We start from the raw sequence: 26,308 nt of genomic DNA, 5'->3' as shown, positions 1-26,308 counted from the left end.
AGATCCCTTCTGGGATGTCTCAGCCAAATGACCCCTGGAAAGGTCCCCCTCTGGGGGTTCCTCTAGAGTCTCTCAGTCTGAGGGCACTTAGATCAAAGGTCTCAATCTAGGACCCTTTCTAGTGTGTGGTACAGAGGTTGCCTCAGCCTAAACGTTCCTCTGGACTAATGGACACCGAACCCTGGAGTGACTTCAGCTGGAAGTCCGCAAGGCCACTACCCCCCTACCCGCCCCCCGCCTGCCCCGGGCTGCCCCACCTCTGCTCCCTCTGGTGGCGGGCAATGCAAACCACATACCCTTCAAGTCCAGAAGAATGGAGAGGATGCACCACTGCCCATCCCAGCCTTCACACCTTGTGTCCATTCTTCTGCTTCACCCCTGCTATGGTGGGAGGAAGGACAGGAGGGCTTGCTTCTCCCAAGCCACCCATCCAGAGAGGACCCCAGTTCATCACAGACATTATGGAACAGCAACCCAATTCCCCCTATTCTTGTCCTGGTGAGCTCAGGCTCTCTAAAATCTGTCTCCTCATCTCTGATACAAGACTTAAAAATAGCACCTCCCTGGAGGGAGGTGAGCGGGGATGGGCTAGACAGGACCCGCAGCAAGGAGGGCACCTGTTGTGATGAGAGCTAGGCGTTGTATGGAAGTGATGAATCACTAAAGTGTGCTCCTGAAAACAATACCATACTGTATGTTAACTAATTAGAATATAAATTAAAATATGGAAAAAAGGGACACCTGGATGGCTCAGCGGTTGAGCATCTGCCTTCGGCTCAAGACATGATCCCTGAGTTCTGGGATCAAGTCCTGCATCAGGCTCCCTGAGGGGAGTCTGCTTCTCCTTCTGCCTGTGTCTCTGCCTGTCTCTCTGTCTCTCATGAATAAACAAAATATTTAAATAACCAAGTATTTAATTAATATGTGAAAAGAATACTACCTACCTCAAAGGGCTGTGAGAATTAACTAGGTTAACACAGGAATTGTTTGGTACTGTGCCTGGTACATAGCCAGCCCTCAACACAAATTCACTGGTATCATTATCATCCTATAGCACAAAACTCAGGAACTAGAAAAGTGGGAGCTGAGACCATCTGCCTGAGCTCCAGGAGTCACTTCACCTGCCCCAGAGATCCATTCTCTCCCTTTCATATACTCATTCATCAACCATTCATTGAATAGCTACCCTGTATAAGACCTGGTGCTAGATGCTGTAGAGTATTCAAAGAGGAGTAATATTCCTGGTCCTTAAAGAGCTCAAAATTCTAGACCCACTCTCAGGTCAGGGCAGAGCTTTCCCACCACCTACTCGAGAAGAAAGCAGGGCAGAGTGTGTAGGAGAAACGTGTATTTTCAGGAAAAGACTTTATTTGAGGGGAGTGGGGTTCTGCTGGCCAGCCCAGCCCAGCCTATCCTGGTCAGGGGCTTTACTTCTTCCGGATCTCCAGGGCTCTCTCCTTCTGGATCTCCTTGGCCAGCTCCCCAATCAGTCTCCAGTACTCATGGAACTTGAGCTCAGAGTCCTGATTCACATCCAAGCTCTTCATCTTCTCATCTAAGGATCCGACGTCCTGAAAGGACACCAAAGGAAAGGGCGGGTTAGAAGTGAGAGTTCTCAAGACAGCGAGAGAGGAGAGAAAAACTAATCTCCATTCGCTTTCTATGGGACAAGGCTGCAGCCCCAGGACAGCACTGCCGTGGTGTCTGCCACTGAATAACCTCTCCAAGCTGTGTGGGCTCCAAGGGTGGCAGCAGTAGGACATGGGGGACCTGACCTGTAGTCTTTGCCAGCAGGACCACACAGAGGTGGTGTCAGTGAACACAGAGCTGACAAGACATGCACACAATGCGCTGTTGCCTACAGGTGAGGTAGGTCTGCTACAGGACGCTTGGGCAGCCCCAGAAGCCATCAGTAGCACCCTTTCAGGCCCCTTCGTCCTCCACAGAAAGCTAGAGAAATTCACAGCCCTAAGTTGCTCATTTGCATGACCCCTATAGAGTCTCCTTTTTCCACTTTGGTTATTAGCCTGATTGACCAGGGCAATGGCAACAAAGGATTTTGTCTGTGACAAAGTTTCCCATGACAGGCCTATGAAATAATCTTAATTATTTAAGTAAAATCTTAAAAAAAAATTGCAGGGAGGCCAAGAAGCCATGCCAAATGCACAGAAGCTAAAGCTCATTCATAGAAACACTAAGCAAGAACTTTGTAAAAGCCACAATCATGCTTTTTAAAAATAATAAGATTTTGGGCAGCCCGGTGGCTCAGTGGTTTAGCGCTGCCTTCATCCCAGGGCGTGATCCTGGAGATCCGGGATCGAGTCCCACATAGGGCTCCTTGCATGGAGCCTGCTACTCCCTCTGCCTGTGTCTCTGCCTCTCTCTCTCTCTCTGTGTGTGTGTGTGTGTCTCTCATAAATAAATAAAAATCTCTAAAAAAAATAAAAATAATAAGATTTTATATATTTGGGGGGGGAGAGAGCGAGTGCACAAGAGCAGGGGGAAGGGCAAAGGAAGAAGCAGATTCCCCACTAAGCAGGGAGCCCAACATGGGGCTCAATCCCAGGACCCTCCTGGGGTCATGACCTGAGCTGATGCTTGCTTCACTGGCATTGGTGCCCCAACAGTCATGCTTTTTTTTTTTTAAGATTTTATTTATTTATCCATGAGAGACACGGGGGCGGGGGGGGGGGCGGGGACAGAGACACGGGCAGAGGGAGAAGCAGGCTCCATGCCGGGAGCCCGACGTGGGACTCGATCCCGGGACTCCAGGATCGCGCCCTGAGCCAAAGGCAGATGCTAACCCCTGAGCCAGCCAGGCGTGTTCCCCGCCCCACCCCACACCCGCCAGCCCACAATCATGCTTAATTGTAAAACGCTATAAGCATTGTCAGTGGAAGGCAAAGATGCCCAGTGTATTGGGAGGGGGGAAAATATACAAGAGAAAGAAAGAAAAACTGTAAGTACTAGGAAAAAAGAGGCAAATTCACCTCTTATTACATTAGCAAGTATGTAATTGCATAGGTAGGAGAAACCAAGAGTGATAATGATTAACATTTCCACAACTGTAAGCCCTTGATCACGTCAACTGTTCCAAGTCTTCTTCTAAACACGGTACATGCCTTCCCCCATGGAACTTCGCAATCTCTGAGTGTGACGGTGACTCTGTCCACCTTGCTCACCTTCACAACCCCAGAGCCAGAGAGAACATCTGGCACACAGCACGTGCTTGTTCGTCACTGCAACCCAAAGCCCAGGACATGGTAGATGCTCGATAAATACTGACTGAATAAATGCAAGACCAATCCCACAAGAAAGGTATTATTAGGAGACCATTTCACAGGTAAAAAATGATGACTCAGAAAAAGTAAATGACCAAGGAAGACATGCTAGAATCTGCATTTGAGCCTAGATTGCCTGACTCAAAGTTCATGCTCTTATCCACTATTCTGCATTTTTCCCCAAAAAAACTATTAGAAATGATTAAGTATCTGCTTACAACATTAACACACAAACCGGGATCCCTGGGTGGCGCAGCGGTTTGGCGCCTGCCTTTGGCCCAGGGCGCGATCCTGGAGACCCGGGATCGAATCCCACATCGGGCTCCTGGTGCATGGAGCCTGCTTCTCCCTCTGCCTGTGTCTCTGCCTCTCTCTCTCTCACTGTGTGCCTATCATAAATAAATAAAAAAAAATTAAAAAAAAAAAAAAAAAAAAAACACAAACCCAGTACTTTTTAGGTGTTATATTAACCAGTCATAAAGTATATGAAAGATCCTGCTTAAAACACTAAAAAATGGGGCTCCTGGGTGGCTCAGTCAGTGAAGCATCTGCCTCCAGCTCAGGTCATGATCTCAGGGTCCTGGGATCGAGTCCAGTATCAGGTCCAGTATCACGTTCCCTGCTCAGTGAGGAGTCTGCTTCTCCCTCTCCCTCTGCCCCTCCCCCTTGCTTGTGCTGTCTTTCTCTCTCAAATGAATAAATTAAAAATCTTTAAAAAATAAAATAAAATGGCAAAAAAATGAAATAAAGAAAAAAGAACTAAAGAATCTAAAACATGAATAGAAAAATGTACCCTTAACGACTTTTGGAGAAATAAAAGTCAATTCTGAGGGTGAAAAAAAGAAAAGAAAAATGTACCCTTTTTTTTAAGAGAAAGACTCAACAGTGTAAAGATGTTAATTTTCCCTGAAATATAATTTTATATGATGCTAATAAAATATCCACAGGATTCAAGTCCAACGTGGGGCTCTCTGCAGGGAGCCTATGTCTCCCTCTGCCTATGTCTCTGCCTCTGTCTCTCATGAATAAGAAAATAAAATAAAATAAAATAAAATAAAATATAAAATAAAATATCCACAGGATTCTTTTTTTTTAGTTTTATTTTATTTTATGTTTTTTTAGTAACCTCTGCACCCAATGTGGGGCTCAAACTCACAATCCTGAGATCAAGAGTCACATGCTTCCCTCCAACTGAACCCACTAGGTACCCCTCCAAAGGATTCTTTTTAACATGATTAAATGTTTCTAAAATTCAGGGTACCTGGGTGGGTCATTCAGTGGGCTTCTGCCCTCAACTCGGTCATGATCCCGCGGTCCTGAGATCTAGCCCAAAGGCCGGCTCCCTGCTCAGCAGGAAGTCAGCTTCTCCCTCTGCCTCTGCTGCTCCCCCAGCTCATGCTCTCTCTCTCTCTCTCTGTTGCTCACTCTCTCTTAAATAAATAAATAAAATCTTATTTTTAAAAATATTTCTGAAATTCTTCTTGAAAAACAAACTGCAGGATCCACCACAAAATTTTGAAAAATGAGAATAATGAGAGAACCAATGCTACAGGTAATTAAAGCATAGTAAAACTACAGTAAACAAAATTGGTACTCAATAAATAATTAATAATAATTAATGATTAATGAATTAATGAAACACAGTAATGAGACCCAAAATACGCACGGGAATTGAATAAATAACAGAGATGGTATTTCACATCAGTAGGAAATTTTTATTTATTTATTTATTTTTAAAGATTTTATTCATTTATTCATGAGAGACACAGAGAGAGAGAGAGAGGCAGAGACACAGGCAGAGGGAGAAGCAGGCTCCATGCAGGGAGCCCAATGTAGGACTCAATCCCCGTTCTCCAGGATCAGGCCCTGGGCTGAAGGCAGTGCTAAACCGCTGAGCCACCCGGGCTGCCCGGAAAATTTTAATAATAAAATAAATTGGTTTTTTTAAGATACATTAAACTTGGGAAGACCTTTCCAAACGTGGCATAAAACACAGAAGCCATTCACAAAACTTTCAAAGATCTGACTACATAAAAAATTTTTATATTCTGTATGGCAAAAACTACCAAAAATAAAGTCAAAGGACAAACAAAGGGCAAGTTAGGAGAAAATGTTTGCAACACATATAATAGACAAAAGGCTAATTTCTTTATCCTACAAAGAGTACAATAAATCAGTATGAAAAAGAAAATCTCTTTAATCTCTTTAATAAAAGAAATAAACAAGCAGTTCACAGAAGGATTACACATGTCCATCAAAAAAAATTTTTAATGTTCCATTTCAGTCAGAACTAAGTAAGTGTAATCAGAACAAGATATCATTTCCACATATTAGATTAGCAAAAATCAAATCTGATAAGACCTGATTTGGACAAGGACACATGGAAACAGGCATTTGCATACACTGTTGGCTATGAAACATAATACAGCCTGGCTGGGAGGCAAACTTGAAATAGCCATAAAAATGAAAAACAAACATGCCTCTTGACCTAACATTTCTACTGCCACACATTTACCCTAAGTAGATATTTCCCTCAAGTATGTAAAGATATGTAAACAAGGAAGTTTGCAAAAGAGAGAAAACGGACATGAGAATGTCCATCAATAAAAAATAAAAATAACATACATTTGTTAACCCATGTACCATCATGCGCAGTGCATCATCTTCTTAAAATGGGAAAATATCTTATATGCATGGTTCCATTTTTTTTAAGATTTATTTATTTATTCATAAGAGACAGAGAGAGAGAGAGAGAGAGAGATAGGGAGGCAGAGACATAGGCAGAGGGAGAAGCAGGCTCCTCACAGGGAGCCCGATGTGGGACTGGATCCTGGATCCTGGGATCAGGCCCTGAGCCAAAGGCAGACACTCAATCACTGAGCCACCCAGGGGAGCCCACATGGTTCCATTTTTAAAAAGGCATTTGTAGAACAGTAGGTAAGATGCATTTATTCATTTACTCAACAATTCTTACTCTTTTTAAATAATTTTTTTACAATTTCACTTACTTGACATTTTGCTGGGCACCTACTAGAAGTCAGGCACTGCTCTAAGTGCCAGAGATAAAACAGTGAGCAATTCCTTTCCTTCATGGGACTTATATTCCTGGTAACATACAAGTGTGTAACGTAAGTCAGGTTGTGATGGGTGTGTTGTGAAAGAAAATAAAGAGGGTAAAGGAACAGAGCACAAGGGAGGTGAGAGGTGAAGGAAAGCAAGCTGAGGATTTGCCATCTGAAAAGAAATTGGATTTCAGTGAGGAATAAGCCTAGCCAATACCTAAGGAGTGAGCATTTTGGAACAGGAGAACAAATATGTATACGTAACTTTGCTGCTTTTGAGTTTTGCTATAAAGGGGAACAAAGATATAAGACATAGCTGGAGAGAGTTATAGAGCCAAGAGAGAAGGGTTTTTTTCATTTGTTAAGATGGGAGATATTACAGTACATTTGGGAACCAATCAAAACAATCTAGTGGAGAGGGAAAATTGATGATGCAAGACAGAGAAGAAAGTGAAAGAGTCCAGATTTTAAGTGGTGAGAAGAATGGAGCCAGGCAGCAGAGGAGAGACTGGCCTGGGGCAGAGACAGATGCTTCAGGTAATAGGCAGGCAGGGGAGATGCAGCTCTTTGCTAGATTTGGGGAGACAGTACACAGGAGTTTCTTGATTGCTCTTATTTTCTCCAAGAAAATTCTCACTGAGAAGAATGTGGAGAGAGGGACCTTTGAGAAGACAGGAAACATTATGAAATTATCATCTGAAACGGCTGGTGAGTAAACCAAATTGGGAAATGGAGAACTGGCTGGCTGTGCCCAGGGCCCCCTTGGAGCTTGTCGTTCTAGACTTAGAGAGAGATGGGACACCTGGATGGCTCAGCACTTGAGCATCTGCCTTTGGTTCAGGGCATAATCCCATGGTGCTGGGGTCGAGTCCTACATCGGGCTCCCTGCGAGGAGCCTGCTTCTCCCTCTGTCTAGTCTCTGCCTATCTGTGTGTGTCTCTCATGAATAAATAAATAAAAATCGGGCAGCCCAAGTGGCTCAGCGGTTTAGCGCCGCCTTCAGCCCAGGGCGCTATCCTGGAGACCCAGGATTGAGTCCCAAGTCGGGCTCCCTGCATAGAGCCTGCTTCTCCCTCTGCCTGTGTCTCTGCCTCTCTCTCTCTCTCTCTCTCTCTCTGTCTCTCATGAATAAATAAAATCTTAAAAAAAAAAAAGACAGTGATTTCGTAAAAATAAAATAAAATAAATAAAAATCTTAAAAAAAATAAAGATTTCGAGACAAGTCAACCCAGTGTACCAAGTATACTTCAATTTTAAAAATAAATAATAAAATTAATAAAGTGGGACAAGTCAACACAGCAGCACCTTTTTCTGCAGCCAGATTTAGCTACACAAGAGCAAACGCAGAATGGTTTGTAGATTCATTGACTGGGTTTTGTTTTGGGTTTTTCTTTTTTTTTTTTTTTTTTTTTTTTTGAGAATGGAAATGTTTGCCTTATTTTGGATCTGAGAAAAAAATGATAGATTTAACCATCAAGTTAATGCAGGTGAAATACTGGCCTTAACCTAGATTAAGGGATCCCTGGGTGGCGCAGCGGTTTGGCGCCTGCCTTTGGCCCAGGGCGCGATCCTGGAGACCCAGGATCGAATCCCACATCAGGCTCCCGGTGCATGGAGCCTGCTTCTCCCTCTGCCTGTGTCTCTGCCTCTCTCTCTCTCTCTCTGTGACTATCATAAATAAATAAAAATTAAAAAAAAAAAAATTAAAAAAAAAAAAAAAAAAAACCTAGATTAAGACTGTCAAACAATGAGGACAGGGAGAAATAGAATCAAGGGAGCTGGGATCCCTGAGTGGCTCAGCGGTTTGGTGCCTGGCTTTGGCCCAGGGCGTGATCCTGGGGTCCTGGGATTGAGTCTCACATCGGGCTCCCTGCATGGAGCCTGCTTCTCCCTCTGCCTGCGTCTCTGCCTCTCTCTCTCTCTCTCTCTCTCATGAATAAATAAAAAAATAAAATCTTAAAAAAAAAAAAAAAGACTCAAGGGAGTTGATTGAGCCTTAGGACCCCTCTGGGTGAGAAGAGAATGAGGACAGGCGGGGATTGCATGGGAAAGAAAATGTGGTGGTCCCCACAGAGTCGGGGAAATGCTGGAGTGGATGAACAGAGCTGGAATGGCAGGTGGTGGTGCTCACGGAAAAAGAGTGGCTGTTCTGAAGCAGGACAGAATCTTTGAAGGTGAGGGGTTGATGAAGTGTGAAGGCCCAGGTGTTGGATGAATTTTCTGTGTGCAGACCGAGGGCCACAATGAAAGCAGTGGTGAGAAACTAACTGCAAGGCAGGAGCTGAACTTACAAGGAATGTAGGAAAAGGGGGGCAGGTGGCCCATGAGCTTCCAAGGAGCTGTGCATCTTAGGAAGAAGAAACCAAGATCTGGAAGCAGTGACAAAAAGCAAAGAGGTCACTTCTTGCATCTCCAGGCCCAGAGGGAGTTGGAGGGAAAACCAGTCATTATGTGGTAAGGCCGTAGGGAATGTCACACCTCCTGTGGAGTCTCAAGTCTCCTGGAAGAAGACGAAGGGAAAGGTCTGAGAAGTCTAAGACTGTAGGGGGTTTGTGGATGATAGACTGAGCTTCCAAGACTAGTTTTTTGTTTTTTGTTTTAATCCATATGCACACACTTCATTTGCCAGTGAATTCTCAGAAAGGGTGTAAAAGAAACTGTTAACAGCCTGGGATGATTAGGCAACCCAAGTGGACGAACTCTAAATTCCTACTCTGTCCACCAAGTGGGAGAGAAAGAATGACCTTATCAGGGTCATTATTAAGGGGATTCCCAGAGGGAGTGAGAAGTAGCCAATGGTTACTTACAGGTCCCTCCTACCCTGAGCTTTTATCACTACTTTATTATTTTTGGCAAATCCCTTTCTGCAGCTGGGCCTCAGTTTCCGTACATGTGAAGTGAGGCGTTTGGACTGTCTTCTCTTGGCCTCCTTCTAGCACTGATGGTCTACAACTCTCCCAGAAGCACCTTTGGGTCCACTCCTATAGTGGGGGAATGAGACCAGAGAAGCACAGAGTAGACACAAGTGCCCACAGCACCATTTGAGGGTAGCACACTTGCATGCTCACCAACACAGCCACTGAGCTACACACACAGTCACTCAAACCCTGTGTTCACAGTATTGTGTCAGGAATATCACCTCACACCCACAGGATCCTGTAGCCACTGTCTCCTAAAGTCTCAGGCCCAGAGACGCCCACATAAGACCCCCACATACCTTGAGCAAGTGAGGCAACTGCTGAGTGACCAGTTCCCTAAACTCATGGATGCTGAGGCTGCCCTTCCGGCCCTCCTGCCCTGCAAAGGTGAAGAAGGTGGTGACCACTGTCTCAATGGCGGCCTCCAGCTCCGTCAGGGGCTCCGCTGCCATCAGGACTCTGCAGGACAGGAAAGGAGGGAAAGGCAGAGTCAGAACAGACCCAAGGGAGGGATCCCTGGGTGGCGCAGCGGTTTGGCGCCTGCCTTTGGCCCAGGGCGCGATCCTGGAGACCCGGGATCGAATCCCACGTCGGGCTCCTGGTGCATGGAGCCTGCTTCTCCCTCTTCCTGTGTCTCTGCCTCTCTCTTTCTCTCTCTCACTGTGTGCCTATCATAAATAAATTTAAAAAAAAAAATTAAAAAAAAAAAAAAGAAAAAAAAAAAGAACAGACCCAAGGGCCCCTGCCGGGGCATTGCCACCTCGGCCGGCCTGGGAGAAGAATTACAGGGAAGCAACGGGGAGGGGGCGGGGACAGGGATGGAGATGCGGAGCAGGAAAGGGTGGACGCGGCGGGGGAAGGGAGGTGGCGCTCAGAAACTGGTTCTCCCCAGCTCCTGGGGACCCTCTGCGTGGTCTGAGCGGAGGCCCGGCGGAGTGGCCTCTCCGTAGGCTTCAGTCCCAGGGCTCTTCCTGGGAGGCTCCTCCGGCCCCCGGAGCCCAGGAGGCTGTCTCCTGGCCTGTGTGCGCAGGGACCCCTGCCACCCCGCCCACACCCGGGGTCAGGCCTGGGGACCCCGCCCGGCGGCCTCTTCCCGCCCTCCCCTCCGAGCACTGCCCTCCTGGCTCAGGGACGGCCCCGGGCGCAGCGCGGGGACGCGGGACTTACGGCTGCCGGGCCAGGGGCAGGTGGGCGGTGGGCGCCGGGACCGCAGGGACCGCAGGGACCGCAGGGCGGGAGGCAGCAGAGGCCCGGCCCGGAGGTGTCCTGCCTCCGCCTGGATGCTGGAGGGAGTCTCCGCCCAGGCCCGCCCCGCCCCCGCCTCCCCGGCTCCCCCGCCTCGCCTGCCCCCAGTGGCCCCCCGTGGCCCCTCAGCCTCCGGGTGCGACCTCAGCAGGGGGAGGCGGTAGGGAGCCGCTTGGCCCTCTCCGCTCTGCGGCCTGAAGGACTGAGTGTGCGGTCCGAGAAGCACCGCAGAGAACCCCCCCCCCCCATGCGATCCTGAGAAGGACCTCGCAGCCCAAGACCCCTGAGAGGGGGACCCCGCTGAGACCTCCGCGGAGGAAGATTAGGACTCAAACCTCTGAGGGGGTGTCAGGCCGGGGGCCCCCCAGCCAGACTCCCGAGATGAAGTGATTGACGGAGAGGCCCCCTTCCTGAGAGCCCTCGTTAGGATCAGGATCGTCCCTCTCCTGTCTGCCAGGACCTTTCCCACCTCCCTTCCTCCTGTCCTCCCGGGCCCTGCCTGGGGGACCGTGGGGGAGGGGAAGCCAGTGAGGCTGGACAGGACACAGGGCAACCTGTTCCAGCTCGGGAGACAGAGGGCGCCTCTGTCCACTCTGGGCCCCTTGGCCCCCTGGGTGTCTGTCTGGGAAGGGGTGGAGCCGGTGGGAAGGGGGGGGCAGCGGGAGAAGGCCTGAAGACTAGTCTCCCCACACAGCTCCGTTAACCACATTTGCAGACTGTCCATCTGTCCAGAACCTGCCCCCACCTCAGGTCCAGGCTGACTGACGGTGAGTGTCCTGCACCCTGTGTGCTGGGTCTCTGCTGTGGCCAGCTTAGGGGGAGAGGGGGCTTGGATGGGGCTCCCAAAGTCTGGGGTGGGAAGAAATGGTCTGGGAAGAGTTCCAGGGACAGCAGTTTGGGATTTGGGAGAGACAAGGTGCGGATGGTAGTGCAGGGAAGCCAGTGGAGGTCAGAGGGAGGTGTGCAGTGTTCCTCAGAGAACGAAGAAGCCAGTGGGGAAACCAGACACCAAGCTTCCTTGGAGCCCTCCAAAGTTCCCTCAATCTCCCAGGGGCTGGGGGTGGGGTGGGAAGGGCAGCCCCCACATTGCTTCCAGTTGGGTAAGCAGAAGAAAGCAAATGGAACTGTTGCTTCTGCCCCCACCTGACCGTCCCCTAGCCTTGCCAAGAACTCAGGTCCCAGGGAAGTCTGGGGGTGGCAGAGCGTGGACCACGTGAGATCAAGAGGAGGGGGCATTCAGGTCCTGCACCCACTCCCAACTCTCCTCTCACATGACCTTGCCTTTCCCCTCCTCCTTCTTTGGCCCAGATTTCCAAACTCCTCTTTCCTTCAACTCTTTCCTTTTGTTTTGCTGTGTGCCACCCCCCACCCCCTGCCCAAGTCCTCTCCAAATGCCCCCCACATAAAATCCCAGGCTGCTCAAGTGCCCCTACTGGATGGGGCCAATAATGGGGCCACCGACAGCCAACCTCTTCTCTCCATCAGCCTCAGCTTGGGTTCCATCTCCCCACATCTCTTTGACAACTGTTCCTCGTGTCCAGAGTTCAGGTGACACTCACAAGGCTCCCATTGTAAAGATGGAATGTCATTCGATCAGGGCCCATTGTTCAGCCCTCAGGCCTGGGGGAGGACAAAGACATTTGATCTGAGATACCAGAGCTGTCCCCTGAGGCTGCAGAGGGGATGACCATCCCAAGACCAAAAGAAAGAGACCCAGTGGCATGGCAGTCCCCTTCCTCAACAAAGCCTTCCGTGTCCCTCTTCTCACCAGCCTCTGGAATTCAGAGGACACACTCAGCCTTTCATGTCCCCCAATACATGGCTCGATTCTCCTACAAACTGTCCTCACATCATCCAGGCTGGGCCTAGGTGGGGGAGTGAGCAGCAAGAGGGACCAGGCCCCAGAGGCCTCCTCTCACCTTCACTGGTAGCCCTGGCTCTGGGGAAAGGCTTGGCCATTCCTCTCTCCCTTCCCACCATCACTTGATGTAAGGCCTGATTCTGCAGAGAAGTAGGAGGAACCAAACTAGAGGTAATGGAGGTGCACCCCAGCACAGCTGAAGCGACCTGTTGAGGACAGAGCAGAGTTGAAAGACCAAAAGAGGCCTGTCTGCCAACAGGAAGCTTAGAGGCAGTTAGATCCCCCTCCTGCATGAAGCCTTAGGCCAGCCACTCTGGCTGACTCCATCAGGCTGGCTGAGGGCGTCAGACTGATTCCTTGCTAGGAGCAGACAGCAGAATCAAGGCTGTGGGGAGGAACGAAGCCCACCACCCTCAGCAGCAGAGCTGGGCTGTGCTAGGCAAGCAGAGCAGAGTAAAAATAGAGCCAGAGAAAGCTTGGCAGTGTCCTGTGACCACTCCCGCCTGCCTGCCTCACCCTCCTCAGTGTCCACCTTGGCAGCCAGGAGCCACTGCAGAGGCCACTGGAGCCACTGCAGAGGTCCAGAGCTGCTCCACCTCCACCGCCCAAGCCCTGAGTCCCTCTGGCTGGGATATGGATTGAGGGAGAGAACAAGCCTGGAGGTAGGCCTGCTTGGGTTCCCACATTCTAAAGTCTCAGTGAGAGATAAAGTGCAGTGTGGCTCTGATCTCATGGCGGTTTCAGGTAAGGGACCAGGCCAGGTCTGAGGGCTCCCCTCACCCCAACCTCAGATACCCTGAGCATGGTCCCCTACTTACTTCCATGGTGGGGGGTGGGTAGGTGAGCTACGCAATGGGCTCTGAGCTGGAGACAGCGATGGAGACTCTCATCAATGTGTTCCATGCCCACTCGGGCAAGGAGGGAAACAAGTACAAGCTGAGCAAGAAGGAGCTAAAGGAGCTGCTGCAGACTGAGCTCTCCGGCTTCCTGGACGTGAGCACAGGGCAGGCGTACAGGGTGGTATGGGTGAGGGGAGGAGGAACACCTGGGGACCTCTCTGCCACCTTCCCACCCCACCCCCAACCCACTCCAATCATCTTCTTCCTCTGCCAGACTTCTCTCCTGGATTTTTCTGGGCTCCCATACTTATCTTGTTTCAAGACAAAAATACCCTAATTTGTTCATCTCCTGTTAAGTGCTAGAACCTGTGCAGATGCATCATTAAGAAGGCTCACAGTCTAGGAGGGAAAGACTGACATGAAAGTAAACCATGAACACTGGGAAGTGAACTATTGAGGACAGAGCAGTTGAAGGACCAAAAGAGGCCCCCAGTCTGCTGGCAGGAAACTCGGAAGCAATTAGACCCCCTCCCCATGAAGTCTCCGGCCAGCCACTTAGGAGCTACACAGAGCATTAACAGAATTGCCCGAAAGGATTATGGGACAATAGTAACCTGACTGAACGGGGCTTCTCCAAAGACGGGGCACTTGAGCTGTGGATTTCCTTTGGAATATTATTAGGGTAAATGTAGGCATTTTAGGAGGTATCTGCATAAACAAAAGCATGAAAAAAAAATATGGAGCACGCTCAGTAGTTTTGACCCGAATGAAAGATGCAGAAAAGTAGGCTGCAAATGCTGACAGGGGCTCTATGATACAGAAGCCAGTAGTAAGTGTAGTAAGTGCACCAGCTTCGAGGTTTTATCAGTCCTGGGGTTTCGGTTCTGATCCTGTCACCTTCCAGCTGTGTGAGTTGGGCACATTATTTAACCACCAACTGTTAATTTGTTTATTCCTCTAGCATTTGTGCTAGAATTAACAATTTTACAAGACAATGCTTGTAAAGCTTCGAGTGTACTACTCTTATATAAGCACTCACCATACGGTCATCAATGTTGTTATTACTCTGCCTTGTTAAGGAGCTTATTTGGTGGGTAACAGAAGGCCACAAGTGTTAGTTGTTTTTTGTTGTTTTTTTTTTAAGATTTTATTTATTTATTCATGAGAGACACACAGAGAGAAAGGCAGAGACACAGGCAGAGGGAGAAGCAGGCTCCATGCAGGGAGCCCTACGCGGGACTTGATCCCTGGACTCCAGGATCAGGCCCTGGACTGAAGGCAGCGCTAAACCGCTGAGCCACCTGGGCTGCCCAAGTGTTAAAGAGGATTCAGAACAGTCCCATAATTAGATGTAGTTCTCCCTCCTTCCTCCCAATCACCCACCTCCCTAGCCCAATTCCATACTATCTATCTCCCAATGTACCCACCTCTCCATCTCCTCCCTCCACAGGCCCAGAAGGATGCGGATGCTGTGGACAAGGTGATGAAAGAGCTAGATGAGAATGGAGATGGGGAGGTGGACTTCCAGGAGTATGTGGTGCTGGTGGCTGCCCTCACAGTGGCCTGTAACAACTTCTTCTGGGAAAACAGTTGAGCAGACACCCCCAGTGGCCAGCGTCCTTCCCCATCCCCCTGCTTCCCTCCCTACACTCCTACCCTTGCCCACCCTCCACCAAGGGCGCAAGAGTAGTGGGCCAGGCCTGCAACTCATCTTTCATTAAAGGCTCTTCTCTGGCCAGCTGCTGTCTGTCTCCTTTGGGGTCTGGAAGTGAGTGGGAAAGTCAAGGTTCCTCACTCCCAAGTCACCTTATTTGGTAAAGGATCTTATTGTGAGAGAGGTCAAGGGGACATTACATCTTCCTGGCTGAGGAATGCTCAAGGCCCAGGAAGGTAGGCATTCGAAGTTCCAGCTGCAAATGTAGGAGACTTCAGCTTCTCAGCTACAAAGCCAGAATTCCCCTTCAGTCTGCAGAGAATATTTACTGAGGACCTACCGTGCGCTAGACGTTGTGAAGGAGCGGTGAAGTTCAGTAAGGATGGCAGACCATCACACACGTGCAGGTGCTGGGAGGGAAACAAAAGACCCTGATGCACTTGCGCGCAGAAGAGTCAAAGAAGCGCCTGTGCCTCATTTGCCCAACCCCGGCGTGTTCCTACTGTGCACCCAGGCCCAGGGAAAGTCCCGAGTCGGTGTGCATGGAGGTGCACAGACTGGCGGATGGGGAGGGCATCATCAGGGGAACACGGACACAACGCCCACAGGGGTTTAACAATATTCAAGACGAGGAACAGAAACAGAAGCCCGGGCGTCCCTGGCTCTCCCGGGCTCGGGGCTCGGAGACAGCAGCAGGTGCTGCTCGGCCAGGGGCAGGGGGCACACCCCGCGCGCAGAGCTGCGGACGGCCGCCCTGAGCCAGGCCGAGGCGCCGCGAAGACAGAGCAACGGCTGTCTCCCCCGCCCCCGCGCGGGTCTCCGCGAGCCGGGCCGGCGCGCGCTAACCACGCCCCTCAGTGGGCGGGGCGAGTAGTGGCCCGGACCCCGCCTACTCTCCAGGGCTCCGCCCCAAGCCTCGCGCAGGCGTAGCGTTCAACGTCTCGCCCCCTAGCTGTGCGCGGATCTGACGTCTGACGCAATTGCGTCGACGCCATTTTAGCCGGTCCCAGTCGGCTCTGGGCGTGGCGGCCATTTTGTTTTGGACACCGAGCGGGAGGCGGCGGCGGCGGCTGTGGTGGCACCGACACAAGGCAGGAAAGGGCAGGCCGGGCAAGCAGGCGGACCCGGCCGACCAGGCAGCCGGCCGGCAACAACGAGCTAACCTAGCAACCTACCGCTTACATCTCTAACCAACCGCCCACCAAGTCAAGTCAGGTTCCGCCGGGCCCCGGCCCGCGCGCCGCAGCCGTGGTGGCAGCCCCGGGAGGCGCACTGGCGTCCGTTTCCTTCGGTGCGTTTCCGTAGCGTGGGGGGAGTGGCGGGGCGGCGGGCCCCGGGGGGGCGGAGCCGGCGGTGGGGGGGCGGCGTCGGGGAGGGGAGCGGGCGGCGGAAACCAACGTCCGGATGGGGAGCGTTGAGGGGGGCGCCCCGTGGGTCCTCCTTCCGCCGGGGCCAGTGAGGGCCTTCGGACCCTCGTGTGTGTGCGGAGGCTCCTCGCGGCCCCGGCTGACGAGGGCCGGTCCGGGTTAAGACCAGTCCGCTCTGTCGCGTTGGGGGTCGGGCGGTGGCCTCCAGGCCCGGATTGGCCGTAAGTGTGTGGGGACTGGAGCCCCCGGAGCGGTGTTCAGGGCGAGCGTCGGTCCTCGAGACAGGTCGTCCGTTGTCCTGCCTGTCGGGCCCTCGCTGCCCTTGAGACGAGGGGGTCCTTGGTCTGACTCGGTTTATCCTCTTACTGTCCTTTGTAGATTCTCGGGATTTGAAGATGGCTGCACAGTCAGCGCCGAAAGTTGTGCTAAAAAGCACCACCAAGATGTCTCTAAATGAGCGGTGAGGCAGCCAACAGCAACTTCAGCTCGTTCATAAGAAAACATTACTTAACTTGGCCCTGGGGTCCGATGCACAAAAACCAGTTGTAAATACCAACAGAAGGCTACAGACCTCTGTTTTTAGTTGCATCTGATGTGGTACACGAAACAAATTGGGCGGTTGTTTCAAAACCCCTTATCAGTAGATTTTTATGTTAAGCTGTCTGAAATATTTAGCTGGTGGGATGTATTTTAAAAAGACTCCTCACACCCTCCCTCTTCTTCACATTTTTTTACATTGATACAGGGGTGGTGCAGCTCGGTAGCATGGTACCTCGGCTGCAGGAGGCTTGCTGCTCAGTCCAAGGCCAGCAGTGTTGTGTCTGGCCTGTAAGAGGCAGGCAGCAAGCTGTGGATATGTCCAAAGGCCCTTGAATGCCATTCTTGGGCCTTGTAAGAGGCACTTGCTTTGCTCCATTTCTCTTTCTTTGAATTCTGCTTTTAGTTTGTTTTTGTGTTAGATTCTTTTACAGTTAAGTGTTCTTTTTTGTACAATTAAACATACTTTGACAGGAGTAACAGAGGAGTGTCTTCACAAGCTTTTAAGTGATTAAAGTAATCTGATTTTCTCAGAAATAATCACATGCAGTCAGGAAAAGTAATCATCAGACTAAAAAAAGTTAGGGTGCCAAAAGCTCTTTATTGAGCGCCTTTGACCAGTGATTTTATTTAGTTGATGTTAGACCACAAAAGATCCAGAAGATTGACTTGATGTTTGCTTTTGCCTTTTCTGAAGCATATGTACTGCTTCTTATCTCTTACACTATGATATACTGATTTTTCATGCTTCTATGTACCTGAACGAACAAATAGATGAAGAAAGTGAGATCTACTCTGATGACTTACATGGGTGTACTACTACCATGGGCTGTGAAGGTGCTCTGGTCCTTCCCTACATTCGCCCTTACAGCCACCCTCCAATTCCCCCAAGAGTTTGGCTTTCTTTGTTTGTCTTTGAAACTACGTTTTCTGTCTTTTGTTGTCCTCATATCTGCTTATTGCGTGTTTTTCATACCTCCCACCTCTCTAAAAGCCGTTACCCTGAGCCCTTGTTATCACTTTTGATTGAATGTGCTGCTGCACTTAGCTGCGTTTCTGAGTTTCTGATTCTTGCAAGTTTGTGGAAGCCGAGGAGTCTTTAACCCACATCAGCCTTGATCTAAGTGTACCACATTTACTTAAAGTTCGTGGGATCTGGAGCTCCTGGTCTAGCAAGCCATGAAAATGCCAATAAATGTTTTGTAATAAAGCTTTTATTTAAACATCCATTCTGTTCGACCTTGAAGCTTTACTAATATGCTGAAGAACAAACAGCCGATGCCAGTGAATATTCGGGCTTCGATGCAGCAACAACAGCAGCTAGCCAGTGCCAGAAACAGAAGACTGGCCCAGCAGATGGAGAATAGACCCTCTGTCCAGGCAGCATTAAAACTTAAGCAGGTGAGAAGATGAGTCTTAATGCTCCAGAAGCAGCTGGTGATCTCTGTCAGGCAGTCCAACTGAGGCTGTCAGGACGTGATGGATGATTGTAAGGTGGCTCAGGGCAAAAGCAGAAACTTCTCTGGAGGAAAGAGAAGTTCAGAGAATTCCCATTTTGGCAGGTACCAATAAGTAACTTTCATTGTCTTTCTCTTTTAGGTAGTTTGCCATCAGTGGCCTGTTTCTGTGTTATCAATGAGTATTAATCTCTTTCTTTCTGATCCTTTGCCCTTAAAGTAAATTGACTGGATTTTCCCACAAAGAAATGTTGGTGTCTGTTTTAGATGACTTTCAAAAAATGCTTTATTCCCTATTGAGTGACTTACACATGAGGGAAATCATTTTCTTGTTTCTTCCTTGAGCATAGGAAGTCTGAACAGCCTTAGTCAAGGATTTTCAGTGCTAAAATAGAGAAAGAGTAAGGTGACCCTCATCTCCACAGCACCTAAAGTTTTGTCAGTAAAATAGAATGAGAGCACTGAATAATTAAGAATTAGTAGGTTATTTTTCAAACTTCCAGTAGGAGATAATCCTATTCAGACTTGAAATAAAACCTGCTCTTTATTATTCATAGACTTTATATGCAAGTCCGGACAGTGGCTGTGGAAGGATATGTCCAAGCTGTGGCTGGGCGTCTGGAGGGCGATGCCATGCAACTGTAAGGACTTTAACTGGTAGCACTGCATGGCTGTGCATAAATTCAGCGGTTAAATATAACACCATCCCACCCCCACCCTGAACTGTTGGGCTCACTGACCAAAAATAAACAGGGCCTTCTGCTTCAGCTACCTTAAGCCTTGGAGTTCCTGTATTTGTCCCTGACCCAGGAAAGCGGTAAAAAGGGCCCCACCATTTTCCAAGAGAGGCAGTTCTAAATTGCTAAAGATAAATCTATGGCAGATCATTCCAAGGGACCTTTCTAGAAGAAGCTTTAAATACAGGCTGGGCAGAAAGTAGCCTCTGGAGCAGAGGTGTCTGATAGAACTTTGCGCGGTGAAGGGAATATTCTTATCTGCTCTCCAAATTTGGTAGCTACCAGCCAGCCATGTGTGACACTCAAAATGTGGCTAGTGTAACTGAGGAGGTTTTTATTTTATTTTATTTTTTTATTTTATTTTTTAATTTTTTTAAAAATTTTTATTTATTTATGATAGTTACAGAGAGAAAGAGAGGCAGAGACACAGGCAGAGGGAGAAGCAGGCTCCATGCGCCGGGAGCCCGATGTGGGATTCGATCCCGGGTCTCCAGGATCGCGCCCTGGGTCAAAGGCAGGCGCCAAACCGCTGCACCACCCAGGGATCTCGATTTTTAAATTTTATTTACTTGAAGTTTAAATAGCCACATATAATCTTAGCATTACAGCCTAGCTCTAGAGTAAAAGCTAGATGGTATAGGAACATCCTTAAGCTTGCTGTGTTAGAGATTTCTATTGCTGAGGTCTCTATACGTTATCCCCTGAAGCACAGGTTTTGGGAGAATGTACTCAGGATCACTGAACAGAAGGGATTTGGAGAATGAAGTCCTGACCTCCTAATGTGTGCCGTCAGGGGAATGATGCGACAGACTCTTAGGGTTGGTTATGCCTAGGTGCATAATGTTCAGAGCTTGCCCTTTTAATTAGAAGCAGTTTATTATGTTGTGCTAGAAAGCTAATAACAACAACTCAAAGCATGTGGTTGCAAAAGAAAAAGTCCTTGGTAACCATCTATGGGTGAAGTCTGAGGATACACAGAATTTATTTTCATTCATACTGACTGATGGCTTTATAGGAAAACGGGTTTGCTGGGGCCTTGGTTGTGTTCAAGGCTACACAGTTCCTTTTACTTTGAAGGAATTTAATTCGCTGAGATACGGTTTTAATAGTTTCTCTCTGAGGGACAGTTTATTGAAAATCTCCGTGTGTGGTGTGTCCTTGTTCTCAAATACAGCCCTGAGTTTTGTGATTGTAGGTCACCTGTCTTAATTCTAATGCAAGTTGGCCTTTTCACTGGAGATACATTTGAGTATTTTGAATTAAAAGGTCATTGTACTGGCTTAATGGAGGTGTTTGCAAGGGGAGACATGGAATTAATAGCGATTTAAGAAATGTAAGGAAAGGAAGTTTGACTTTTTTGTGTTTATTTACATCTTAAGGTAAAAAGTGGACCGTCTGGAGATAGATATTCAAAGGAAAAATGGAACACCCTGGCCTCTTTGACTGAAAAAATCAAATCTTGTTTTTAAATGACAAGAATTCAAATGAACTTATAATTTAAATATTTCCCAGAGTGTGATGAACTTCCCATGGTGTTTGAGTAAGCTTCTGAAGACAGTGGTAGTCCTTGGGCAGGTACGAATCAAGTCATATCATTGTCAACCTGTGCTTCAAAAACAGCAGAATCCAGGATTTGAGATACAGAGTCCGAGGAATGGTCTATGGCATCTGTAGCCAGACTAGAGAGGTAACTTGTGTTGGGGCCAATGTCAGGGGACCGTACTGAAGCTGGATCAGAATTCTCCTCCTTTTATACCATGTCCTGAGGCAAAGGCTAGTTTCTGGTTTAGGATCTTTGTGACACCTACAGCAGGTTTATTTATCTCCCTGCACACAGCCATCTCACTTGCTTCTTTTTCTCTGCACTTTGAGTTGCTGAATCCCACTGGAATGCTTTTTTTGATCTCAATCCCCCAACACCTTTTCTTCCAGAAGAGCTTAAAGCAGCGCCTGGGTAAGAGTAACATCCAGGCACGGTTAGGCCGACCCATAGGGACCCTGGCCAGGGGAGCAATCGGAGGACGAGGCCTGCCCATAATCCAGAGAGGCTTACCCCGAGGAGGACTGCGTGGGGGACGTGCCACCAGAACCCTGCTTAGGGGCGGGATGTCGCTCCGAGGTCAGTGCTGTGTACTTGATCATTGTCGGGCCTACCCCTCCCTTTTCTCTTGGGCTGCTTATGGACACATTTGTTTTAACATCTTGAATCCTGAATTTGTATTAATATAATAACTTTTGAAATCACGTATTTTTAATAGTGCTGCATGTCTTTTCTCGATACCATTCCCTTTCTGATAATGTGCAATGGTGAGAGGCTATGACCTGCATAACGACAGGTAATTCATGTCATCTCCATTCCGTCTAAACACCCTGCTGCTGCTTGAATCAAAGCACATGCAAGTTCTAGAAATAAGTCAGATCTGAGAAATATTTGGTCCCATGGCCTGTATCTTAACTAACCATCTCTGTGCTAGTGAAACATTGTTCTATTTGGAAAAGAGAACAAGTTGACCCATAGCTACGTGTTATATTTTGGGCACTGTTACACTGTTCCCTGTGTTGTTCTTGTCCCTTGTAAGAATGTATTGAGAGCAGGAACCATATCATTTATTTTTAAATCTATGGTAATGCTAGGCGCACCTATCTGGTTATTCAGATACTCATTGTATGTACTTACTAATTAACTCCCAGCTTCTTCAATGGGTTTGTGGTCAGACTTACTGAATTGATTGAATAAAGAGCAGTTTGATCTGTTCACACTTGGTGTACAGCTTGCCCCAACCCAACCTAAAAATTAACTGAATTAACTCTCACTTAACCCTCACCTCCTTCCTTTGGTTAGAGTCTACTTTGTCTCTCTTGGATTTACCTGCATATACATTGTATGCCTCCTCTCCAAGGTCAAAACCTGCTCCGAGGTGGACGAGCCGTAGCTCCCCGAATGGGCTTAAGAAGAGGTGGTGTTCGAGGTCGTGGAGGTCCTGGGAGAGGGGGCCTAGGGCGTGGAGCTATGGGTCGTGGCGGAATCGGTGGTAGAGGTTAGTCAGCTACCAACTTCAGAGAATAGCTCCCCCTTATTTCTCTCCCTTCAAAACTCAGAGCCACCTTTCTGCACAGCTTTAAGTCATAGGCAGGCTTATTTGTTTGTCTTGTTTTGTTTTTTGAAACTGGCTTATTTTCTAAATTCACATGCTGGTAGTGCGAAAGTCTGTCATGGGTTGTCTGAGAGCCAGTCAGGTACATGTCAGAGCCAAACTATATGCAGTCTTTTTCCAGGTTCTTGCAAATTTAAGTCCTATTGTCAGTTTAAGGTTTTACCTTTCTGTGCCCCTGCCCCACCACCACACACACCCATCCCATAGCTCAAAACCCCACTGTGAGTCTGAGAATAAAGAAGGGAGGTATACAAAAATGAAGCAGTTTAAAAGGATGATGAGATTGGAACTGGGTATTGACTTTGAAGCCAAGTAAAGTCAGGGCACAGTTTGTGTCTACAGGAAATCAGAGATGACTTTTTTTTAAATCAATTTAGAAAGCAAGAAGGTACTGTGTCAGTTAACTGACAGACTCTTGTTGATAATCTTACCCTTGAGACTTAGTGATATTTGTCTTGTGACCTCATGACCCAGATGGGAAAGAATTTAATGGTGTTGCTGTCATTAATCCAAATCTCATGGGAGTTTTCTGACTTAGAGCTTAGTGGAAAACTCTCAACAACACCTGCCCGGGGCGGGATAGAAAACCTATTCCTGTGGCCTCTGCCTCTATCTGCTCTGGTCTTTTGCAGTGTGTGGTGGGTCTTCCATAATTGATGACCTTGAAGTTGCCAAAGGGTAATAACTGTTAGGAAAGGAAATTTGATAGCCAAGGACTTGTTTTCTTCGCTCCCATTATATGTTTGGCTTTCTGAGTGAAGTACAAGCTAGTTTGGGTTTCAGGATGAAATAGCATATTTCCAGATTATCTTGACCTGGTTTCTGAGAGAGCATTACAGGGCTTGGGGGATTCTAAAGGAGCTTTCCAGAAACCTTGCCTACGTTTTGTTAAGTGGATTGAAACCACCTCTCAGATAACCATCATTGTTATAAGGCGACTAGAATCTGAGATGGAAGTGGCTACTCTAAATGTATCATCCCCCCCCCCCCCCCCCCCCCATCCTCTCACTTTGTTCCTATGTCAGAATAACTCATCAGGCTCCCAATGTGGGGTGGGTGAGCTCATTAGGTTTAACAAATTGAGAAGAGAGAAGATAATTTTCCAGAAAGATCTCCAATAAGGCTTTAAGAACTGTTTAGCCCTCCCCCCTGTTTCTCTGTGCCCCTTTTACTTCCTCCCTGAGTGGGGTTATCTAGAATGTATTTTAATTATGAACCGATAGTGGGTCTCAAACTCAAGATACATTTGTTTTAGGAGAAGTTAGGATTCTTTTAATTGTCAGTTAATTTCCCTTTGTTGACAATAAAGTCTTTAAACAGCACATAGAGATGAGCATGTAAACAGGGATTCATTATGTGTGCTTTCCATGTGTTGCTTTCTACCCAATGTGTTTCCTATTTTCCAGATTTCTCCTCTTTGCCCTGCCCTTTCAGCCTTTCTCAGCTAGGCCCTGCTGCTCTGAGGGGCATTTGCCATAACATCCATTAAACCTACTTGTAACTGTCTCCTTTTTTTCCCCTTGGGCCAGGTCGGGGTATGATAGGTCGGGGAAGAGGGGGCTTTGGAGGCCGAGGCCGAGGCCGTGGACGAGGGAGAGGTGCCCTCACTCGCCCTGTGCTGACCAAGGAGCAGCTGGACAACCAGTTGGATGCATACATGTCGAAAACAAAAGGACACCTGGATGCCGAGTTGGATGCCTACATGGCACAAACAGATCCAGAAACCAATGATTGAAACCTGTCCACCCTACTGTGAGAGACTCTTATTCAAAAGTCACCACATCTGTAAATAACCTTGAGATAACAGATGGAGAAGAAACCTGATCGATGCTGGAAGGACCTATCACAATAGGCTATGGACTTATTTGCCACCAGTTTGTGCATTTAGTGTGTTCCTTTTACTTTTTTTGATACTGTGTTGTATGAAACCTTTCTTTCCTCTGACTTGGGTTTTGTTTTGTGTTTGGGGTTTTTTTCCCCAATCGCTCTGACTTCTCTTTAAACATGAATGTGGTGGCCTTGTGGCTAGAACACACTCTTCCCACCTCTGCCTCCCTTCATCTGTCATATGCTCTGATATTCTGACATTCCTCTCGTCATTTCTGTGTCCCCGTGGATAAAGCCCCAGAAAGAGCCCATCAGTGTTACTTCCTGGGTTTCTGAGAAACGGTTCTGTTCTACATAATCTTTAATAGCTTCTTAGAACTGTTCAGAAAATCTGAAGCTCAAAAATGAATTCTGCCACATTGATATTTTGGGGTAGTAAATTAGGGACACTGATATAGCCGCAGGGCCGCATAACAGGTTACACGTGGTAGCACTTCAGATTTGATTAAAGTTACTTCCCATGTAAGTTGACACCACATGACAAGTGTGCTGGTGGGTTGGGTCTGTGCACTTTGACCCTGAAATACTTTGCTCTTGGCTTTGTATCATGTCCTAAGAGCTGCTGTTCTGTTGGCTTACACCTGCAATAGAGAGGAAATCGCCATTTCATTTGGCAGGTTGTTCAGAGAAAGGGCTAGAATGATAGCACATACCTTCTAGGAGTCAGAAGATACCCACCCTGGAATGCTATTGTCCTTATGTTTATCCCAAACCAATCCTGAGCCTCTCCATTCATTGGCTTTGTTTGAACCTCTATTTCCCTTGAAGGTTTAAATAAGTTCAACCATATTCTGTCAACTGTTCCAGTTTTCAGTGGAATCTTGTATTTCTGGTTCATCATAACAAGAAATCGTTCTCAAATCTAGTCAGGACTTTTTCTTCTATCGTTGGGCTCCTTGAAACGCTGTGGCCACTATAACAATATCCTGACCTACCTTGTGGAATTCAGAGTCCTTCCTAGGTGTATTAAAATCAAGTCCCTAAACTGTTAGAAAGGTGTGTGTGGCACACTGGGGAGGAAATTCTGGTAAAGACAGCTTGGACTTGAGTCCTATCTGTAGGACTTGGGCTTCATAACTTCTAGATTGTGAGGCAAGTGGCTTAGTCCTGTGGAAGAGCAAGATTGGTAAGACCAGGTGGTATCAGGACAGAACCACACTCTCAGAATCCCACCTGGTTTGATTTTGAAGTGTCTGTACTATAATCACTTTATTAAGAATGGACTGTGAGCCTAGAGGCCTTCAGGCAGGGTTCATAACCCATAAGTAGAAAGGATGTTAAGTATTTTTATGTGGCCAAGGCCAGTCGTAATGATAGGTCGTTAAATAGACCCCAGCTTGGTCAGCACCCAAGGTATGTGAGGGAGGTGCTGACTGGCAGTGGACAGGGTACCCTTTGCAAACACCTCCACTGGTTACATCAGGGACTTTCCAGGACACCTTTGGAAAGAAGGAAAGGGAACTGCAGGGTGTGGAAGTTCCTTACCCACTTCACACAACCTTGGATGACCCATCCTCAAGGTAGCAGGTGCATGCCCCCAAATAAGACTTCACTAACTTAGTACTTGCCCTGAAGTTATTTATTCAATGACTTTTTAAAGATTTTATTTATTTTAGAGTGTGCGCAAGGCTGGGGCAATGAATAACCCCAATCAGATTCCTCACTGAGTTGGAGCCCAATGCAAGACGATCCTAGGGCCCTGAGCTGAAACCAAAGAATCCAGTGAGCCACCCAGGCTCCCCAACCAGTGGCTTTAGGACACTCCCCACCACCACCAATCCACTGAGCTCCTCTAAAAGATTCACGGAAGGATTTGGGGTGAATGAGAAAGGAAACACTGTGCTCCCCACACCTCTGTGCCCGTGTCCCCCCCTTCGGTTTACTCACAGATGACCCCACACTTGGGCAAGATTCCAGGGTAAAAGCAAAATGTGTGAGTTGGGAAATGGCTGTGTAAGACATGGAGTGCTGGCGCTAAGCCCGCGGCACTGCCCTCTGGTTTACTGGTTGAATTCCTTTGTATGTTCCCACCCCACTCCTGGGTTAGAGAAGCAGAGGTGTGGTCTGCTGACTGGCTTTGCTGCTCCCTCATAGATCAGTCTCTTCCAGCCCCATCATCCTGCTGGCACTGGGCTCTTGCGCACAGGTGGCCATCAGGAGGACTTGCCCCATGGCCTCTGCATTCAACTGTTGAATGGGCCCAACTTGAGGCTGCTGTTTCTGGCACCTGTGTGAATGCTGGGAACCCTGAGGCATGAGGGGCACTCTGAAGGTCCCAGTGGACCCTCCAGTGTATCCTCCCTACATT

At 48.1% G+C, this 26,308-nt stretch overlaps 3 protein-coding genes and 2 long non-coding RNA genes across 16 annotated transcripts; 3 read left to right on the top strand and 2 right to left on the bottom strand.

The window, feature by feature from the left end:
* Positions 1-1,346: 1,346 nt before the first annotated feature.
* On the bottom strand, positions 1,347-14,839 carry S100A13 (S100 calcium binding protein A13). 5 transcript variants are annotated; one of them, XM_038543307.1, is made up of 5 exons: positions 10,842-11,143; positions 9,561-9,720; positions 9,234-9,324; positions 8,635-8,712; positions 1,433-1,571 (listed from the first exon to the last, which is right to left on the bottom strand). In XM_038543307.1, coding segments are annotated over exons 2-5 (324 nt in total). In that variant the 5' UTR covers positions 9,714-9,720; positions 10,842-11,143; the 3' UTR covers positions 1,433-1,569. The 5 variants fall into 5 exon arrangements, with proteins under 5 accessions (XP_038399236.1, XP_038399239.1, XP_038399235.1 ...); XM_038543309.1 differs by lacking the exons at positions 1,433-1,571; positions 10,842-11,143 and adding exons at positions 3,647-3,670; positions 14,634-14,839; XM_038543310.1 differs by lacking the exons at positions 1,433-1,571; positions 10,842-11,143 and adding exons at positions 3,647-3,670; positions 10,429-10,586.
* LOC119872578 lies at positions 6,768-9,852 on the top strand. Its single transcript, XR_005362403.1, has 3 exons — positions 6,768-6,880; positions 6,970-7,051; positions 9,463-9,852. It is a non-coding gene; the product is annotated as an uncharacterized LOC119872578 (long non-coding RNA).
* On the bottom strand, positions 7,727-8,627 carry LOC119876450. Its single transcript, XR_005362404.1, has 2 exons — positions 8,070-8,627; positions 7,727-7,849 (listed from the first exon to the last, which is right to left on the bottom strand). It is a non-coding gene; the product is annotated as an uncharacterized LOC119876450 (long non-coding RNA).
* Positions 11,152-14,944, top strand: S100A1 (S100 calcium binding protein A1). The gene is made up of 3 exons (NM_001362601.1): positions 11,152-11,273; positions 13,208-13,360; positions 14,657-14,944. Exons 2-3 carry the CDS (start codon positions 13,220-13,222, stop codon positions 14,798-14,800), a joined length of 285 nt encoding a protein of 94 aa, NP_001349530.1. The 5' UTR covers positions 11,152-11,273; positions 13,208-13,219; the 3' UTR covers positions 14,801-14,944.
* An 806-nt stretch (positions 14,945-15,750) lies between these two features.
* CHTOP (chromatin target of PRMT1) lies at positions 15,751-24,865 on the top strand. Of its 8 annotated transcripts, none has more exons than XM_038543300.1 (7): positions 15,751-16,151; positions 16,606-16,687; positions 18,012-18,165; positions 18,779-18,862; positions 20,894-21,077; positions 21,859-21,996; positions 23,643-24,865. In XM_038543300.1, exons 2-7 carry the CDS (start codon positions 16,623-16,625, stop codon positions 23,846-23,848), a joined length of 831 nt encoding a protein of 276 aa, XP_038399228.1. In that variant the 5' UTR covers positions 15,751-16,151; positions 16,606-16,622; the 3' UTR covers positions 23,849-24,865. The 8 variants fall into 8 exon arrangements, with proteins under 8 accessions (XP_038399228.1, XP_038399226.1, XP_038399230.1 ...); XM_038543298.1 differs by having other exon boundaries at positions 20,891-21,077; XM_038543299.1 differs by lacking the exon at positions 15,751-16,151 and adding an exon at positions 16,278-16,448 and having other exon boundaries at positions 20,891-21,077.
* The last annotated feature ends 1,443 nt before the right edge of the window (positions 24,866-26,308 follow it).

Source organism: Canis lupus, chromosome 7 (assembly GCF_011100685.1).
Source record: "Canis lupus familiaris isolate Mischka breed German Shepherd chromosome 7, alternate assembly UU_Cfam_GSD_1.0, whole genome shotgun sequence".
NCBI classification, from domain to species: Eukaryota; Metazoa; Chordata; class Mammalia; order Carnivora; family Canidae; genus Canis; species Canis lupus.
The sequence above is the reverse complement of the archived record's forward strand: the minus strand, read 5'-3'. Positions and strand labels throughout refer to the sequence as shown.

What these genes read in the sequence shown, in the direction of transcription:
- S100A1 (NM_001362601.1), top strand. Translation starts at nt 13,220, where the DNA reads ATGGGCTCTGAGCTGGAGACAGCGATGGAGACTCTCATCAATGTGTTC. An exon ending in AGCTCTCCGGCTTCCTGGAC is followed by an intron (nt 13,361 to 14,656) that starts GTGAGCACAGGG and finishes CTCCCTCCACAG; the next exon opens with GCCCAGAAGGATGCGGATGC.
- S100A13 (XM_038543309.1), bottom strand. An exon ending in AGTTGCCTCACTTGCTCAAG is followed by an intron (nt 9,325 to 9,560) that starts GTATGTGGGGGT and finishes CCCCCACTATAG; the next exon opens with GAGTGGACCCAAAGGTGCTT. An exon ending in CCAAACGCCTCACTTCACAT is followed by an intron (nt 8,713 to 9,233) that starts GTACGGAAACTG and finishes CACTGCTTCCAG; the next exon opens with ATCTTGGTTTCTTCTTCCTA.
- CHTOP (XM_038543298.1), top strand. Translation starts at nt 16,623, where the DNA reads ATGGCTGCACAGTCAGCGCCGAAAGTTGTGCTAAAAAGCACCACCAAG. An exon ending in GGGCGGGATGTCGCTCCGAG is followed by an intron (nt 21,078 to 21,858) that starts GTCAGTGCTGTG and finishes CTCCTCTCCAAG; the next exon opens with GTCAAAACCTGCTCCGAGGT. An exon ending in TGGCGGAATCGGTGGTAGAG is followed by an intron (nt 21,997 to 23,642) that starts GTTAGTCAGCTA and finishes CCCTTGGGCCAG; the next exon opens with GTCGGGGTATGATAGGTCGG.